Below are 20,639 nucleotides of genomic sequence, written 5' to 3' on the forward strand. Positions count from 1 at the left end.
GGTTCATGTAATTTTAATTGTGCTCATTGTATCTATACTTTAAAAATTAAATGACTTGATAAATATTTCTTTATAAGAACTTAAATGTTGAAATTTTAAAAGCTTCATATGGTAATTCGCTCAATTAGTATAAGTATTAGAAAATTCTTGTTAGTCGAAAATGATTAAATAATTTTATATGAATGGTTGGAAATTATATAATACTAGTATATTTTTAAAAAAATTTCAAAAAAAAAAAATTCATTTTAAACTCAAATCCAGATCCTTGACTCACCAAACCTTAAGGGTCTGAATTCGGATCAAAATTTTTCAGATCCTATGAATTTGAGTCCAATAAAAAAATTTAAGGTTTGAATCTGGGTCTAGCTGAATTCGAACCAGATTCGAGTCATGCCCATTTCTAATTGCTCCCTCTCATGAGGACCGATAAAACATCTAGTTGTTAAACATAGGAATCAAGTCTCCCTTAGGTTCTTTAGTTATCTCAGCATATTCTATATTCCGTTTCCATACTTGCTTAGCACGTGATTCATTAACAATGATGAACTATTCTTTCTTAGCACATTGATTTCTTGAATGGCATTTAGCCTCATAAGGTACAAAAGTTGATTCATTAGATCCAGCAATCAGACTTGGTTTTCTATTCTTCTTCAGAAAATTCATCTCATTCCTCAATATTAGAATCTTTCCAAGACATTAGCATTGCCTTATTGTAGTCCATTTTGAAGAAAATTCCTGGTTAAATTGTTTATATTTTTGCCCTTATCAATTGAATGTCCCATTCAGGATAATCCGTGATGAAGTGATCTGTTATTTAGCAATTCTCCTCACACCAATAGGAAGATCAGCGTATGTAGTTCCAGAAAAGATAGTCATATAACACAAATGAGCAACCTATGAAGGACCACATCCCCAATATACACAACTGTTTGCAATCCTAGCCAAGTAAATCAAGACAGAATAAGCATATCCTAATCGTCTCGTCTACACCAACCTAAAAATTCCAAAACTTAATAAACATTTCTGTTGAGTTCCAAAAAATGATTGGCAAAATGCCAGCATCCGCGTGATTGTATACAAATGTCATGTTCCGTTTCTGTCATCACCCTCTGTACCTTCCTTCTGCATCAACTGAATGCGGTCATGGGGCATTGGCCAAAACTGAAGCTGGATAGTTCTGTAAATAACATAAGGAAGAAGAGAAGATAATACAACCATGAAAATAACCATCCAATATAAGGGACTAGGAGCACAAGCCTCTACTAAAACCCGAAAAGCTGTTTTTGAGAAGGTTGGAGGGAGACTTCCATAAATCAGCAGGAATATGTACCATAGAGCGATACTACCCCATATGACGACATGTTGAATCCAAGTGAAGTAGTTGATGGAGAGTGCCATTTGACAATTGACAGACCAAACTACACAACTATACATGGTTGTCGCTAACACCGAGTAGTCAGCCGATTGGCCATCACTCCGAAATGCCTGGTGTTTTAGGGCAGAAGTGGTCAGGAAGAAGATAATCATTGAACTGATGAGACCGTTGAACATCCAACCAAGTATCCGCTGCCAGCTGTAAAGAATGTTCGTGATGCCTTCCTTATACAAACAAAGATACTGCAAAAGTAAGCAGAAATCTTTAGAAATATGGTGAAGCTCGGTTTTTATTGTCAATATCTACTTTATTATAGAAGTATAATTTTAGCCATTTCAAAAAGGTGGTTTAATTGCTTATAGGAGCAAGAATTTACAGGAGAGCATACCTTGAGGCAAAGTCGTGCCGAAACATCCTGCTCAAATACGCCAAGTGCGATAACCGGAAGAGAAGTGAAAAAGACATTATAGGTTGACATGTACCAATCATTATAAGCGGGTTGGGCAGAGAACGAAGAATGTGTTTCGAACCAAAAGAGGGTTAACCCAAATGTAATATTCTTGTAGAAAAAGTAGCATATCTGGCATTCAATAAGATAAACATTAGTCGAGAACAAACTGTAGTAGTCATTGATAACATCTTCTAGAAAGTAAGCTATTACCATCATTGATATACGTCTATAACACCAGTGACCATGGAGAAGCAACAAGCGTTCAAGAAAACGAAATTGAGCAATGTTGAAATCACTTGACATAGTGGCCTGCACAAGACAGTCATTTACAATGTAGGCAATGTAAGTAATGTTCCGAAGTAAAAGTAAACAGTACATGAAGATACAAATCAATGATGATAAAGCAAACCTATGAAAGAAACTCCCTAGACATCTTATATTAACATCTTTATCACAAGGTTAAAAACTATATGTGAGAAGTCAACTGAAATTTAAAGTACAATAATATTGAATGACACCAAATTACAACACCTTCCTGTATATATCAATCATCAATGTCTTCTTCATCGAAATACGTGTACTCATCAGCCATGATTTAGAAAATAGCTTGGTACACCGATGCAAGATAAACTCACTTAACAAACCTTTAGACAAAACATGTCAATCTCTTATTTATAAATCATAACGTCTAGGTCAAACAAAACAATCACCCCCAATTTTTCATGAGCAAGTAACATTATTCAGGACCTAAGCAAAAGAAAATATTAGCAGTTGCCCACCCAAAGTTGCAAATGTAAAGATAACAATGACAACTTATTTGCTCCAATTATGATTAATTTACACAGGACTTTAGACTTTAACGAATAACAGATTTATCTCTAACAATGACTGCGAATTTCATATATTTATTCCATGGAAAAAGCTGCTAATTATTGGACAAAAATAAGAAAACATATATGATTCCGAGTTTCAAAATTTCTATGAAAAACAAGAAAACAGATCCTGACGTTATAGCCCCGCATAACTGCCAATATCATTATATGTTTTCTACTATGTAGTAACTAATAATATAAAAACAACACATCTTAAAATAAAACCCTTTTTCCCATTCTTGAGTTCAACAGGTGGTTCAACTTTGAACCTCCCTATTTCTAATCCTTATCAAATCAAAGATGAACAAACAATAAAATAAAACAAAGGTGGTGTTTGTCACTTTTCCTAAATTGAGTATAGGCAAGTATAAACAAGGAATAATTACCTGCATTCCTTCAACTCCACTTAAACCAACTCCAATGTTAGCCTCCTGGATCATGCCAACGTCATTTGCCCCATCACCAATTGCCAATATTGTTTTACCTGTGCCCCTTTTGACCAATCGTGTCACCTGCAGTTCTTCTACATCTTTATCAGATTATTTTGGAGTCACTAACAATTGCAACTGACAGTCTACAGGAAAAAAAAGACAGTTGGATCATTCGAAAATAGCAAAGCTTACAAGAGCTTTCTGTTTGGGCGAAGAACGACAGCATATAACAGAATAACAACCAGTTGCCACCTCTAGAAATGATTTTTCTAGATTTTTATCCAGAGCAAATGCTAGAGATTTCCCATCAATTATCAATCCAATTTCCGTGGAACGGTAAAGAGAAATAATTTGAGACTTTGCATCAACTATTTGCTGTCTCACACTTTCCAGACAAGCCTGTAATGATTTAAATGTATAAGCATCAAACAAGAAATAAATCTAAGCAATTCTACAGATTATGCTTAGATATATAGACCTTTGCAATGGATTCTTTGTCACCCTGATTTTCCAAAGAAAGTATTTCTGGCGAGTCCAGTGAGATCACAATCTGCTTCATCCCCCGCCTCAATAAGCTAGATGCATAACTGCAAGGCTTTAAAGTTTATGTATGGATGACTGAATCATTCGAAAATGTCATATTTAAATGATGAACAGACTTATAGAAATCACTACCATCCTACCCAATATTAATCGCTGTTTCCATCTTATCACCAGTTAGAACCCACATCCTGATACCTGCGTGAGCAAGTTTTTCGATGCATTCTGGCACCTGTCACGCAAGGAAATAAAGAGGTCAGTTCAACTTGAATTCACCAGAAAATGAATATGCTCCCTCCGTCCCTATGAGAATGCACCAAAAATTTTTTGGGTGAAATTTAGTGAAAGAGGAATTTGATTGGAGGTTAAGACAAAAAAACAAGTGGAGGATAGAAATGAGTGGTTAGGATGGAAAGAGAGAAAAAATTTGTGAATGAGATTAAAACAAAGAGTGTGAAACCATTACCAAAAAATGAAAAGGGTACAAAATGAGTGGGTTAAACTGATATGGAAAGAGGTGCAATTGAGAGGGACGGAGGGAGTACATTCTAAGAGCTCTTCATCGTGTTCTATAGTACTCCCTCTGTCCTTTGATTTTGCTATGACAAAGGATTGCTACTTTATTAATTTATTGCAAAAATAAGGACAAAAAAAGTGGATAAAGAAATATTTAGATGAATTGAAGAGAGAGAATAAGTTTATAGATGAGATTCGGATGAGAGTCTAGGACACACATCAAAAATGAAAATGTAGCAAAAAATGGAATGATGCATAATTAACGGGACGGAGAAAGTAGTATATAAGTAGATAGGCATTACTATATAAAGAAAAATGAAAAGAAGCTAAACAAGGAGAGAAAATGTTATAGATCATTTACCCCCTTTTGCAATTTATCTTCAACGCCGGTAGCACCAAGAAGAATCAACTCCTTTTCAATCTTACTTGCAGCCGCCTCAACCACTGCATCCCGGTTGGCACTTAAAGAGACTTTGGCATTCTTCAACTCCTCCTCCCACTTTGTAAACTCTTCTTCATTAAGCTCACGATATGCAATTACCAATGTTCTTAAACCTTCCTCTGCAAATTTGTTGATATGAGCTCTGGTCTCAGCTTCAAAAAGGTGACCTCCTTCAGATAATCTCTCAAACATAAAACTGTAAAAAATGTGGAAAATCTATATACATTGAAAACCTCTAAGATAAACAAATCTCATAATATATAATTAGTGGAGAATAACCTATCAGCCCCTTTGCAGAAAAGGAGAAGCTTATTTTCTTCATTTCGGGTGATCACAGACATTCTTTTGCGAGAGCTACTGAATTCTAGGACATGAAGAAGTTCATACGACCTGAAAACAGAACAAATCCTTTAGAAAACAAGACAGGAGTTGATATCGAATAAGTATCAAAATCTCAAACAGCTTGAGTTCCTTGTACGGGTAGCCAAGATGCAAATGACGGAACAAAACAGGACATAAGAAGCAGGACTAGAAATAATCCCCTAAAGGGTAGGTAATAAAGAACTCTTCACCCTTCATGTGCACGCATGCATGTAGGAACTTATTTTTGTATTCCTTGAAAAGAAACAAACTTACACTTGAATCCATCCAAAGCAACATAGCATTCAGTATTTTTTAGTAATTTACAAGCACTTCAAACACTACTCATTTTTTGTGTAGTCAACCAAATAAGACCATGATTACTAATCCTGAAACAGTTTTTAACAACATATGCTGCAAACACATTGCTACCGTAAGATTATGGTTCCACAAATGTAATTTGAAAATTATTTACCAAGAAGAGATTGGGGGAGAAACAGATGTCTCTTGACAGAAGATGGTTGACAGAGGTTTGACATATGCAGACATTATAAAAAAGAAGACTGAACAGTTTCGTTGTATGCTTGACTTGAAAAAATTTGTACACTGAAATGAAAATTGGAGGGCAAGCAAGAATCTGGAGGACTACCTCTTAACTTTTTGTTCCGTCTCATAGTCCAATTCATGCAAATATATATTCTTCTGAGTCCTCTGGAAAAACTCAAAACCAAGTTCCTTTGCGGCAGTGACAAAGGCTGCTTCATCAGGTGATTCAGCTTCATAGATGATTTCACCTGTTTCTTCATGAACACTAGGAATGACAGTATGGCAGATAGCTAACACCCGAAAAAAATTCATTATCATACTGCGATGAGGCTCATCGGCCTTGACCCACCTTCCATTCATGAGGCGCTCGTCTTTAAAATTAAAACCTTTAACTGGCCTAGCTAAGGGTTTGTCACTTGCTTCATCGGCGACACTGGAAGAAATTGGCCGCCCTTCCCTTCTAAGTACAGCAAGCTCTACTTCTGTCATTCCTCGGCCATAAGAAGTTCCAGCTATGGAGCATTTGACAAATTCCATTGAGTTGCATGTCAATGTACCTGTCTTGTCAGATAATATGGTATGAACTTGACCAAGTTCCTCATTCAAATTAGATGTTCGCGCATAAGCATGCTTATCAGTTTCCTCATAATACATTTCCCTATCATGATTTATAAAAATACTCTGTAGGACCTTCACAACCTCAATGGATACATACAGCGATATGGGAATCAAGTAGCCATATAGCATGAGATCAGTCAGTAAATGTAGAAAGGCCGCTAATATTGCTCTTTTTGGGTCAAAAAAGACAGCCGCCTCATCTGGTCGAAGATACCATCTTCTCACCTTTCCACCATTAATATCCCTTTTAGTTAGAATGCCAAAGAAAACAGATCCAGTAAAGGCTATCACAAGAAGAAGACTGAAAAGTATATAGATGACTTTATCCAACCGTTTTTCAATTCCACTTCGCTTTGATGGAGGGTCAGTAGCATTCTGTATAATTTTTGTTTCGTGCCCACAGAAAATCACCACACCATAGACATGTTCAGTATTCCGAAGTTTAGAACCTCTCAAAAGAAGTTGTTGCAGAGAAAGAGGAAACTGTTTTCCATCATAGAATAAGGTTCCAATAAAAGCGTACAGGTTTTCATTGGGGTCCTCACACTTTGTTACAGCCTTAAAATGACTCAAAGAAGTTTTATCTTGCAAGAAAATTGTGGCTTCCGAAGCTTGCTTCAGTTTCAGATTAGTCTCTCCATCAAGATTTGAGGTTTCTACATAGCAGACTCCATCTTCATAGTTTGACGAAAGAAAGAGCAAATCAGCTGGAAAATATTCATCCTTGTACACCTTAATCACATCACCAACTCTTAATTTTTTCCACTTGGTTTTTACAAAATCTTTATTTTTAACATCAAAGTACTCAACTGTCCGATTATTGGCCTCTATATCCTGCAAACATGTATATCTTCCAATTAATTTAGCAGGCAAAAATACAAGTATGGTTGAATTGAAATGAGATCTTCAAGGCATAGTGCAAAATCTTGTGTATGGTCGTGGTTGCGGGGAGGGTCCCAAAACCATTTTTGCGGTCAATGGGGATAGTTTTACGGTCATCGCGTCCTATGCAGTCGAGATAACCTCAAAAACCTTTACAATGTTGTCGCGATACAGGGATGCGGCCAATTTTTTTCACTATGCTTCAAAGAGATATATGAAGCATTGACATGAGATGATATTAAGAAGTTGCAAATTACACAAATTTTGAAAATTCAAACAGGATATACACAAAAGGCCAACTAAAAACCTACATATCATTTATTCTATCCATCCCTAAATGCTTTCCATTAATATTTAACTACGTTTTCAAGCTTTGTTTGGAGGGTTTGGAATGTACCATCTTATTTAGAATCCTTTTTAATATTATATAATATAAAATATACTTGCTCTATTTTTTTGAATATCCACCACATATTCTATGCATCCCACTCACCCGAGGACCATTCATTCTTATCTAATCCCATGAGATTACTTCAAATGCACACTCTCTCTAGTATCCTTATTTTGTGTGTCCAACCTAGATCACGCATATCAAAAACTGAAAAACTAGTTAAAGATATTTTCTAACAATTAGCTAGAAACAAACTTTTACATTATAGTAAGTAGAGATAGTATGTTTAAACGCTCTAACTCATACTTCTATTATCAATCATATATTAGAGATAACATACAAGGGCAATTTTGGGGTTGTGCGGGGTGTCCAACCGCACAGGACCCCCAAACTGAAGGGCTCCATATATAAAAACTCATATAAAATAAACTTTATAAGAAGGTAAAGTAGGTGGTTAGTGTTTTACTTAACATATTAATGGTCATAGGATCATATCCTATTGATTACATTTTTTCTCTCCTTTCTTTAATCTTTTTCAAAAGTAACCCTTTACACTCCCCGACATCTTCTCATACATCATTTAAACTTATTTTTTCAATCCTTCAAACTCTTACACTTTCGTACACAACCTTACCTTTATCAGTATAAACATTAACAATGAGGTTATTTCCGATTGACCCTTCGTAGCAAACATCATGTGATACTTCACATATATAAGAAGTGCATTTATGCAATGAGCCATTTTTACTATAGTCCATTATAATCTGAAACCAAAGAACTATATATCTTTGGTCTCATCGAAATAAAGAGACATATTTAAATTAAATATATTTGCGTATAGCAAATATACACATGTATTGGGAGACATCAAATTAATAAACACGTAAATATGATTGGTTGTTATCATTTTCAATAGTTCAGGCTACAAGAAGCAAATACACTATGCACACATATGTAATGAGTGAGGAGCATAGTGCAAAAACAAAGCTACAATGCATATTGGCCAAGTTATGACCGTCAACAAAATCCTCAACAGCAAGCCAAAGGATAAGTCGAGCTTTAGGACTAGCAAAATTTTTTAACATCAAACCTCTCCAAGGGACTTTTAGAACAAAATCCTGAATCATCTTATAAGCTCTACAATTGGAGAGGTTATTATGATCGTCAACAACATTCTTCCATCCTCCCCAATCATTCACATAGGTCTTAAATTTCATGGTTATTTTGAATATCCAAGAAGCATAAATAGCGGGAAAGAGATAGTGGACCAAATGCAAATATATACCCTAAAGCCATCAAAATTCTAAGCTCACATGGCCCTTTAATATGAAAATGATAGATATTTTGTCTTATGAGTTATTGGGAAAAAGGACATAACTAATTGCACAAAACAATAAAGGACCAAATGCAGAAATTAATTGTTACAAACATTCTATGAAGTTCCTATATAAAGTTGCACAACAAGTGAATTGATCCAATATGTTTTGGTGAAACTTTCCAAGAGATAGCAATTTTTTAAGTAGACAAATCTTGAGGTAGCAAACATGAGGTACGCGCTGAGACCGGATATACAAATACTTTCTGGATCCTCTATCCAGTATTTAACTAATACTCTCAATTGCAAGCGAAAAGTGTTTCATGGATCAGTTCATCATCTCTATATGCTTATAATTACGCTATCTTATCACTTGTGAACAAACTACTTTATCCATATTGAATAACTCAACTGATGATGACATTTCTCCTTAAAACATGTCATCGTCGCCAGCAAATTCACATGGATAGATTCAAAGGTTAATACTAATACCATGTGCTTAATACTTACGACCTCATCATCACAAAAAATACCATCCCCAAGTTTATCCGCTCACATAAAGAATCAATACATATAGGGTATACATTCAAATATTGATTCGTAAAGGGTATAGATTCAAAGGTTAATTTGTAAAGGTTATATATTCCAATATCAACAAAGACTAAAGTTAATTAAATGACAATGTAAAAGTATACTGAAATATACATGAACAAATACAGTAAATAATAATAACAAAAACAAGGAGCAAATAATGTGTATGAATTTGAAGACTCATGACAGTCATTTCTCCAAAAATTTGCTACAATTAGGAAATCAAAGTGAGAGCCTTATGTACTTGCAGTAGCAAATTCAAAAGGACGGAAATTGGAGAGGAAATAAAGGTATACACCTGTTTCAAACGCCTCCAATCTTCAACAGCCTCTTTAGCCATGGTAGCTCCAATGACAACAGCCAAAGGGAAGGCAATACTAACAGCAGCAAAAGGTGCCAAGGGACTAAAAGATACACAAGCTACTAGGAGAAAATAAAAATTTGCAACCCTCCTAAATTGCTCAAACAATGATTTAGGTATGAAATTAAGAGGAGTATACTTAGTAGTAGACACATAATTTCCCCTGTAATTTCGATGATTTGATTCTGGGTTATCTGGATCATTGCAATGCACAACTCTTGAAAAACCCCTTTGTCCAATTCGTGCATGATCCTTATGAAATAATGGTTTAAGACATGCAAATGTGTAAAAGTGGCTCAATAAAAAACCATATTTGCTCCTATTTTCATCCATTATTGACAAAAACTTGAAGAACCCAGAAAAATTAAGCCTTAATTTTGTCAGATCAAATGATCCATTACTTGATGAAATCAAGTAATCAACCAACACTTAGTTATATACTAGATGATAATGTAAAAATGTCGGTGAGTGCTGATAAAGGACAAAAATAGCAGCCCACACTGTCCATTATTGCTGAAAAAGGGAGATAAAGTAACGTTAACGTACCATCTGGGTTTTAATTTGTAGAAAGGTTGAGCAAATAAGCAAGAATCAAAAAAAGAAAAAGGGGGGAATTGGTGAAACGTAGCTTACTTTGGGAACAAGTTGGGGAATATCTCTTGCTCTCTTTGTACACTGTTGAGTATTCGAACAAAAGAAATCAGTATGGAAAGTTTAGGGAAAGAATTGGAGTTGCAGAGAGGAAGAACAGAACATGAAATCAATGACAATGACACCGTTACACCTGCTAAATTGAAGCATCAGTCAATGGAAGTTGTTCTTACTAGAGGATTCTTTAGTGTTACTCCTACTTTGTTGGCCTAACTCAGTACTCTCCACGTCCCAAGTTCCAACCATTTCGCGTTAATTGTTATTGTGATTTGCTTCGCTCGTTTTACCTTATTTTAAGGAAAATTATCAGAAATTACTTTATAAATTTTTTTTAAAAAATATTTAATATAAAAAATTTTGCTAAAAAATAATTAACAAACATTTTTATTTTCCTAATAGTATTAAATTTTTTTCAGTTGACCATCAAATATAATAGTTGACTGGTCAAAATACAAAATTCTTCTTCCTCGTCTTTAATTCTTTTTCCAATTTATTTCCTCACTATCTTCTTTCTCAACTTTTTACTCAAATTGAAAATAAATTGGAAATGAAATTGAAGATAAGAAAGAAAAATTTTCGATTTTGCTAGTTTACCATTATATTTGACGGTCAATTCAAGAAAAATGTTACTTGGTACTATTTAGAAAAGAAAAAGATTTTATTATGTATTTTTCGGCAAAACTTTCTTTTATTAGATACTTTTTGGAAAAAAAAATTTATTAGTTACTTTCTGACAATTTTCCCTTTATTTTTATTTTACACAATAGTTCACCACTTTTTTAAATTTATCTATATATTATAAATCGCTTTTAATTTCATGAACTCAATTCTTCATTAATTTATAAATAACTCTCTATTTCTTTTTAATGCAAAATCAAAATGAGTAGTGCTCAATAAGTCAATATACCAAAAATAAGAGTACAAAACACACACAGGCAATAAATATTCTTCTATTAAATGTTTTCATGTAGTTCGCCTGTTTTTATTTACTTGCATCCAAATATTTTTTGCATAATTCAAATATTTTTAAAATTATAAATAACTAAAAATTATAAAAATTTAATATATTATAAAGATATGTGACGAGAAGAATAAAACAAGATTCCACATGACTAATTTTTTCTCGTTTAATAGCCACAATATGCAAAATACTTCAAATGATAAATAGTGAAAAATTAATTTTCTTGCAAATAAAAAAGAATGGAGAAAGTATTAAATATGCCACTTGATACTTAAATGTGTGATTTAAAATAAATACTTAATAAATTGAATAATTTTTAAAATGGAGTTTACCGAATTTTTTTAAAATATTTTAAAATAAACTTTTGTCATATATGAGAAAGGTGAAATGGAAAATTTGAATTTTAAACAAGGATCAGTTAAAAAATGTCTATTGTCATGGAAATGAAGATCGTGGTAGATTTTAATATAGATGTTGTTATTGTGTAAATAAACATATTATTATGACATTTTAATAACACTACAAAAAAATACTGAGATTGAGACATTGTGTCGTCGAGTTTGGCTACGGGATGGAGACGGGAGTTCCGTCGCCAAGGTTGGCTACGGATATTTTCCGTCTCCATCCCGTCTCCATCTTATCTTGAAAGTTGGCTATGGGCATTTTCCGTCTTCATCCCGTAGCCATCTTGTCCCTAAAGTTGGCTACGGGCATGTTTCGTCTCCATCCCGTCGCCATTAATATTATATTGATTCCGACGAAGGAAATTAAATTTGTAGCATCTTTTGTACTTGTATTATTTGAATCGAAATATTATATTTAGACTTGATTATAATACAAGTATTGTATTAATTTCCTCAATTCGTGAAGACTCAACTCTTTTAAATAATGATAACTCAAAACACATATTAATTAAACAAATAAATTAAATAATTATATTTAGTTGTTTAAGTCGGTCTAAAAATCATATTAAATATAAAGTGAATAATTGATATATATTTTAAGAAAGTGAATAATTGGTATATATTTTAAGTTCGAAATATATTGATTGATGAAGTATTTTTGTCCTAAATATTTTAAAAGTTGGTAGATTATTTGATAAACTAGCTAAGCTTCAAATATACTTGAAATATGTTTAAATGACTTAAGTTTATTTTAAGGTTGAATTTATAAGTTTTGAAATAAGTATAAATGGTTTTAAGATAATTATTTTTAAGATAAGGTTATTCTTGTCATTATCATTTGAAATATTTTAATAGGTCAAAATATATTAAAATTAACTTTGAAATATTTTAATAGGTCAAAATATATTGAAATTAAGTTTGAATTAAAAATAAAGTATGTTTGAATATTTGAATATTTGAATATATCATTACATGTTTGGATATATTATGTGCTTTATGTTTTATGTTAAATTTGTTATTAAATTTGAATTTGAATTTAAAATGTGTGTTTAAGATATTTAGATGATTAAATGTTAAAGTATAAGCTTCACACGTTTTGTAATTAAGAGTATACGGTTTGTTATTGTAACATCCCGGAAAAACTCGGATCGTTAAAGGGAGATTTTTATATTTTAAAAGAAAACCAAGCAGGACCCGAGTTAAACCAAGATGTCATAAAGGCACGAGAAAACAAAATATTTAAAGTTAAAACTTGCGGATCGAGTTCTACTAGAGTTATTGTAGATTAATTAGTGATATCATAGTCTTTGCAGCGGATAAAAGATATGAAACCAAAAGTCCAAGGAGTACATCTCGAGAGCGAAGTTGCCTCTTGAATAAATCCATTTCTAAGAAGCTAATAAAGTTCAAAATTAAAATCCTTCCGTACTCTTATCTCTTTTATTCTTCAGATGTAATCCTCACTCCCCATCCTGCAACTTAACTCACTGCTAATTATTAATCCCGAAAGGAAAAATAACATCATCGCAGGATCGTTAAGATCAAAGGTACACGTCAGCAAAAACATCTCTTATAACATTAACATTATAGCAAAAAGCACAATGGCAACTTACCATACGTCGGCTACAGTTTAATATTTACTTTTTTAATAAATTTCAAATGATTCATTGAGTCAGTCAACCATACTGCTGTACTTTTCCGGCCATACTGCCGAACCAAACCTCAAACTTCCGGAGTAAGACAATACATTAGGGGGAGCTAACCCCTAAGCAAGTCTCTACCATAGGCAACACGCCTTACTTCGATGCCTATGGTTAAGTATGCATACCCCCGCGGTGGCTCATAATGCCCCCACAAACCGCGAGTAAAATCTTTCCACCAATCGACGTCATACTACGTCTACTTTAAAGTTAGGGAGGTCATACTACCTCTACTCATCAAGTTATTGAAATCATATCTCTTGAATAAGAAGGCATAACATCACCTTCACACTTTATTCAATATATTATTATTATTATTATTATTATTATTATTATTATTATTATTATTATTATTATTATTATTATTATTCCTTTATAACAACCAATCCACGATATACAAAGTTTTACTGCGTGTACGTACCTTAAGAAAGCAAAAGCAAATCTTAAATGAACCTATCAACTTCCCATCATGAATCGACTTCCTACACGATTCAATCGTACGTACGGAAATAAGCATATATTCACACTTTCTCAAACCACAATCAAGGCGCACACACACACACATCTAACATCAAGCAACATTTGAAAACAATTCATGATCACACAACATACTTCATCACAACATAACATCAAATAAAATTCAGAATTAGTATTTTGTCCAGAACAGTATGTTAACACTGTCAAACTGAAATTCCGACTTCACCGTTGCATCCGGAAGGCGTCAAAACTCTGGAGTACCAATTTTCATAATTCATAATGTACTCTAAGTATTTTTAACCTATTTTCAAGCCAAAAAGTGTCCCAAAAATAGATTTTTTTTTATCATTTTCCTAACCCTACGGGATTCACCAAAATTCATCAACAAATGAATTCCAAATGGTACATTGCCTATCAAATATAAATGACCAAATTTATATAATTCTTATGAACCATCTTTGAGATTAAATTCATTGTTCAACAATAATTTCTTTATACATATTTGTATATATTTTTTTTCTCTAGCAAAATTATAAATTTCTCATATTAGCCAATAAAATAAATAACTTTTCCACCAAATATAAAAAAAACACACACATATTTTTTACTTGAACATTCATATTTATATATAAATTTCAAAATCACCCATCACAGAAACCAATCCTATTCTTCACATATATGCATATCTAAAAACTCTAAAAAGAAACACTCATCAATTTAGATAGAAAAATACATCCCAAAATCATACATGAAATTTTAAATTCATAAATTAAACATGAATTATAAGATAACACATATAATAATCATAGAATTTTAAATTAAAACTTAAGAATCAACATAGATTAAGAATTACACTTACAATTATAAAGGAAAACACCAAATGATGAAGGGTAATGGAGTTAGGAATGTGAATTAGGAGGAATTTTGAGAGGATATGTTTTTTTTATCCTAGAAAACTTTAGAAATGAAAGGATGTCAAAATGAAAATGATTAAGGAATTAAGAAGGGTTAATTATATGGGATTAATGCCTTGATCCTTCATTACCCTAAGGGAGTTACAAGCTCCACCAAGAGTCCCTCCTATTTTCTTTTTTTTTTTTGAAAATAAAAGATAGGTTAAGGAAAAGTTTGGGCCCAAATAATTCTAATTGCCAAAAAGGATTGCAAATCTCATGACCAAGCCCAATAATAAATAAAAAATATATATAGAAATAATATTACTAGTAAATTATTAAATATATCGGGGAAAAAAATATCGGGAAAATATCGGAGTGTTACAGACTACCCCCTTAAAAAGGTTTTGACCCCAAAACCACACTTATCATAACACATAACCAAAAAACAAGTAAAACAAAGTTAATCACTATACACACATACACAAAGCAACCCAAAACATGAATTGCGCGAAAATCCTATTTCCTTCTACCTCCCTTAATGAAGTTACGTCCCCGTAACTCACTAACCTGAGATAAAAGGTGAGGATAATGCTCTCGCATGGAGTCTTCCGTCTCCCAGGTTGCCTCTTGTGAGCGGTGATTGGACCATAACACTTTAACCATGGTGATATCCTTCCGACGAGTACTACGGACCTTCTTATCCAATATTCGGACAGGCTGTTCCTCATAGGTTAGGCTCTCATCAAGTTCTAACGGCTCTGGATCTAATACATGAGAAGAGGCTGCGACATAACGTTTCAACTGAGAAATGTCAAAAACGTCGTGCACTTTACCCAGAGCATTAGGCAATGCTAACCGATAGGCTAACTTCCCTACTTTCTCCACAATGCTATAAGGACCTATGAAACGTGGGCTTAACTTTCCACGATCACCAAAGCGAACTACTCCTTTCATTGGAGACACACGAAGTAGAACCTTGTCACCCACTTCAAATTCATCAGGCCGACGTTGGAGATCGGCGTACGATTTTTTTCTATCTTAGGCTGCTTTCATTTTCTCGTGAACTAACTTTACTTGTTCAGTCATTTGAACAAGCATATCAGGTCCTAAGGTGACAGATTCAGTAAAATCATCCCAGCATACAGGACTACGACACTTACGACCATAAAGTGCTTCAAACGGAGCCATTTGAATCGTAGCTTGGTAACTGTTATTATGAGAGAACTCTACCAGATCCAAATGTTCATCCCATGAACCTTGCCATTCCATAGCTATCGCTCTCAACATGTCCTCCAGTATTTGATTGACACGTTCCGTCTGACCATCGGTCATTGGGTGGAAGGACGTACTATGAAGAAGGGTGGTCCCCAACGCTCGTTGTAGTGATTTCCAGAAATGTGACAAATATCGAGTATCCCGATCGAAAACAATAGCACGAGGTATTCCATGATAACGAATCACGTACTTAATATAAGCACGAGCAAGTTGTTCCATATCCCACTTACAATTCATTGGAATAAACCTTGCCGACTTAGTAAGTCTGTCCACGATAACCCAAAGAGTATCAATACCGGCTCTTGTTCGTGGCAAACCCAACACAAATTCCATGAAAATGTCGTCCCACTTCCATACCGGAATTTCTAGAGGTTGTAATAATCCAGCAGGTCTCTTATGCTCACTCTTGACCTTTTGACACGTTAAGCACTTAGAAACAAATTCTGCAATATTCTTTTTCATACCTAACCACCAAAACATGCATTTTAAATCTTGATACATCTTGTCTCCACCAGGATGAACTGAGTATCTAGAATTATGAGCTTCGTTCAATAATTTCTCCTTCAAAGAGTCACACCTATCCGGTACACACCACCGTCCTTCAAAACGAAGACTACCATCCTCATGAATTGTAAAACCTTCAGCTCTCCCTTCACTGATCTGCTCCCGAAGTTTAATGAACTTGGGGTCTTCCAGTTGCTTAGCCATAATCTATTCGAAAAAAGTAGGTTGAATGAACAATGCACTCAACTTGGCTTCCAATTCCCCTTCTTGGATTATCTCTAAGTTCATTCTCTTCAACTCCTTACACAACTCCTCAAAGGTTATTAATGCTGAGACTTAGTGCCTCGATTTTCTGCTCAAAGCATCAGCGACCACATTAGCACGGCCTTCATGATAAGCAATCTCCAAGTCATAATCACTGATAATTTCTAACCAACGTCGTTGGCGCAAATTCAACTCGGATTGAGTGAAAAAAAATTGCAAACTTTTATGGTGCGTGAAGATCTTGCATTTGACACCATAGAAATAATAACGCCAAATTTTTAATGCAAAAACCACAGCCGCTAATTCCAAGTCATGTGTTGCATAATTCACCTCATGAGTCTTCAGCTGACGCGAAGCATACGCCACTACTTTTCTATCTTGCATTAAAACACAACCTAATCCATGTTTGGAAGCATCATTGTAGACGGAATATTCCAAAGATGGATCATGTAAGGTCAACACTGGAGCTGTAGTTAACTTCTCCTTCAACAACTGAAATGCCTTCTCATACTCCTCGGTCCATTCGAACTTCTTCTCCTTCTTCATCAAGGATGTTAGCAGACGCGCGACACGAGAAAAATCCTTCACAAAACGACAATAGTACCCTGCCAAACCCAAGAAACTTCGAATATCCGTAACATTCGGGGTGTAGGCCAGTCTCGAACTGCTTCTATCTTTTCCGGATCAACAGAGATCCCCTCTTTAGAAACAAGGTGACCTAGAAAAGCCACCTGTTCTAACCAGAATTCGCACTGGTTACTAGTAAATTATATATATAGAAATAAAAAATATATATATATATATCGGGAAAATATCGGGGCCCAAATAATTCTAATTGCCAAAAAGGATTGCAAATCTCATGACCAAGCCCAATAATAAATAAAAAATATATATAGAAATAATATTACTAGTAAATTATTAAATATATCGGGGAAAAAAAATATCGGGAAAATATCGGGGTGTTACAGTTATTAACGATATTGAATAAATAAGTTTGCTTGGTAATCAAGGAATACTAATAATAGGAAAAGAATTTGAATTAACCTAAAATATAGAAATTGAGTTTAAATTACATACACAAGTTTAATACTTGTTTTTATTGAATTTTAAATATATTGTACAAGTACTAACGTGGCAGCTCAATAAGTATTAAGCAAGCTAAAAATAACAAACAAAGGATGCATTTAAAAATAACAGCAAGAGCGTCTGTTTGAATAATTTTTCAAGAGTTTGAAGAACGGTCCAGATTGATCAGAACTGCTATTTTCACGGATGAAGCTTCCTTGGCTTACAAGATTGTGTTGTGGCGTGACATTATAAATAGAAGACTTCATTCAAGGACTAAGGGGGCACCTCTTCTTACAATTTTCTCTCGTTGAAATAAGATCTAGTATTCTCTAAACGTTCAAAACGAGTTGTAATTCTTAGTTCATCTAGCTCTTACAATTTGTAATAGGATTAAGTGTTAAAAAGAGTTAGAATTTTTCATAGATCTATACGCCTAACCTAGAATACTTTTTAAAGTGTTCAACTTGTAATCTCTATTGTGAGATTTAGGATTTGTGCTTTTATTAAGGGACTTGTAAGACGTTCTTAAAGGAGAAGAACATGGTGAGAGAAGATAGAGAGATCTTCTAGGTTGTCTTAAAGTCTATTAATAAAAGGCGTTAAATCATATGGGTTGGAAGGGAACCCATAGGCGGGGACTAGGTTGTTTAAAACCGAACCTTGTTAACATATTGAAAGGTTACCTAAGGTACCCAAAAACTGTTCTAGATTTATCACTCGACCTAAAACTGTTCCAGAAAACAATTTTGAAAGGTTGCCCAAGGTACCCATGAAAAAGGACGCTCAAGGAAATGATGTGGTAAAAACCGAATCCGAATACTCACAAAGTGATTTGGAATCCGTATCCAAAAACTATAGAGCAATGAATCAATTGTGTTGTGCTTTGAATGGTACCAAGTTCAATAGAGTTTCATCATGCACAAGAGCTAAGGAAATATGGGATAAGTTGGTTGTGACATATGAAGGAACAAGTCAAGTAAAGGAGACTAAGATCAACATCCTCATGCATCAATACGAAATTTTTAAGATGAAAAAGGATGAGAATATTAATGAAATGTTTACTCATTTTACATTAATTACTAATAGTTTGAATTCTCTTGGTAAAACTTTTACTAATGCAGAAAAAGTCCAGAAGGTCTTAGGGTGTCTTCCAAGATTCAAATGGGGTCTAAAAGTCACCGCCATTGAAGAAGCTCTAGACTTGAGAGTTCTATCATTTGACGATCTTCTTGGAAAACTCACAATTAATGAACTTACCCTACATGATGATGGAGAAAGTGATGTAACACCTTCCATGAACAATCTTGCTCTAAAGGCAAAGAAACATCAAGAATCCTCAAGCGATGATGAAGAAAGTGATGATGAAGAAGATCCATTTGCCTTGATCACAAGAGGTCTAAAAGGAATCATGAAGATGCACAAAAGATTTAAAAAATTTAAATCTAGAAACAAAGGTAAATCTTCGAACTCTAACTCTAATTCTAGAACTAACAAACTTGCTTGCTTTGAGTGTGGATCTATAGAACATCTTGTAAAGGAATGCCTTAAGAAGAAAAGGGAATCTTACAAGAAAAACAAGAAGAAACAAGCAATGGTTGCTACATGGAGTGATTCTGAAGGATCAACCGAATCTGAAAGTGAAGATGGTCAAGCTCATTTATGTCTTATGGCTAATGATGACAAAGATGATAATCTAGATCAAAATCATAAGGAGGTACTTGACTTTCTTAACTCTCGTTCTAAAGACGAATTAGTTAAAGCTCTTTTTGACATGTTTCAAATTGAAAAGATCTTAAAAGATGAGAAAAATATTTTAGAAAATAGAATTCGTCACTATGCCAAAGGTCGTGAAGACCTTATAAAGAAAAATGAATCGCTTAAGGCTGAAACATTAAAATTTGAAGAGACTGTCAAAGTCTTGAAAGAACAGAACATCAGCCAGATGAAAAGGCTCATTGATCTTTAGAATAAAAATGATGATCTTGAATCCGAGCTCCAGATTTTGGGACATGAGTCTGAGAAAAATTTAGAAGCCTTAACAAAGCTGAACGACTCCGAATCTAAATTTACAAAAATGCTTACATGTCAAAAAGGATTCAATGATAAACGTGGTATAGGTTATAATAATGTCACACATAATTATAAGAGTAAAACCACATTTGTTAAGAGTGCATACAAACATAGACACATACCTACTTGCTCCTTTTGTTGCAAAGAAAGACATCTTAAGTTTGCATGTCCATATAGACTTAAGGACAAATATATCATTGGGAATTCCTTTCCTCTTGAATTACGTGGGCAGATAAAGCAAATATGGGTTCCTAAAGGGACAAGATCACTTAACATGGTCTACCCCGAATATGGTCCCAAATTTGTCACTTGATTAGCTAAGTAAAGTTGAGAAAGGTTATTTTTTTGTTTTGTAGGAAAAGCAAAAGTGGATCTTAGATTGTGGATGCTCGAGACATATGAGTGGCAAAGTTTTTTTATATTCTGAAATTAAAGAAAGGTTCAATGGCTCGATCACCCTAGGTGACAAAGGTAAATGAAAAATTTTAGGTGTTGGCAAAGTTGGTAAAAATCCTTCTAAAACTATTGATAATGTCTATTTGGTTGAAGGTCTAAAATTTAATTTGCTAAGTGTGTCCCAACTATGTGATAAAGGTAATCAAGTGATCATTGATAAAGAAAAATGTGTTGTTAAAAACCCTAACACCAGAGATACATTTATTACCGCTCTTAGACATG

The 20,639-nt window shown here is 33.9% G+C and overlaps 2 protein-coding genes across 3 annotated transcripts; both read right to left on the reverse strand.

Moving 5' to 3' along the window:
• Nucleotides 1-232: 232 nt before the first annotated feature.
• On the reverse strand, nucleotides 233-10,588 carry LOC130796816 (probable phospholipid-transporting ATPase 8). 2 transcript variants are annotated; one of them, XM_057659213.1, is made up of 11 exons: nucleotides 9,629-10,588; nucleotides 5,637-6,985; nucleotides 4,907-5,017; nucleotides 4,547-4,769; nucleotides 3,813-3,901; nucleotides 3,608-3,716; nucleotides 3,322-3,528; nucleotides 3,085-3,210; nucleotides 2,037-2,135; nucleotides 1,764-1,955; nucleotides 233-1,617 (listed from the first exon to the last, which is right to left on the reverse strand). In XM_057659213.1, the coding sequence occupies exons 1-11, from the start codon at nucleotides 10,022-10,024 to the stop codon at nucleotides 1,084-1,086; spliced, it is 3,435 nt and encodes a 1,144-aa protein (XP_057515196.1). In that variant the 5' UTR covers nucleotides 10,025-10,588; the 3' UTR covers nucleotides 233-1,083. The 2 variants fall into 2 exon arrangements, with proteins under 2 accessions (XP_057515196.1, XP_057515195.1); XM_057659212.1 differs by having other exon boundaries at nucleotides 234-1,617; nucleotides 4,547-4,823.
• A 3,286-nt stretch (nucleotides 10,589-13,874) lies between these two features.
• LOC130828591 (uncharacterized) lies at nucleotides 13,875-15,734 on the reverse strand. The gene is made up of 3 exons (XM_057694555.1): nucleotides 15,552-15,734; nucleotides 15,348-15,497; nucleotides 13,875-13,889 (listed from the first exon to the last, which is right to left on the reverse strand). The coding sequence occupies exons 1-3, from the start codon at nucleotides 15,732-15,734 to the stop codon at nucleotides 13,875-13,877; spliced, it is 348 nt and encodes a 115-aa protein (XP_057550538.1).
• Nucleotides 15,735-20,639: the final 4,905 nt, after the last annotated feature.

The sequence above is a fragment of the Amaranthus tricolor genome, chromosome 12, assembly GCF_026212465.1.
Source record: "Amaranthus tricolor cultivar Red isolate AtriRed21 chromosome 12, ASM2621246v1, whole genome shotgun sequence".
Classification (NCBI taxonomy): domain Eukaryota; kingdom Viridiplantae; phylum Streptophyta; class Magnoliopsida; order Caryophyllales; family Amaranthaceae; genus Amaranthus; species Amaranthus tricolor.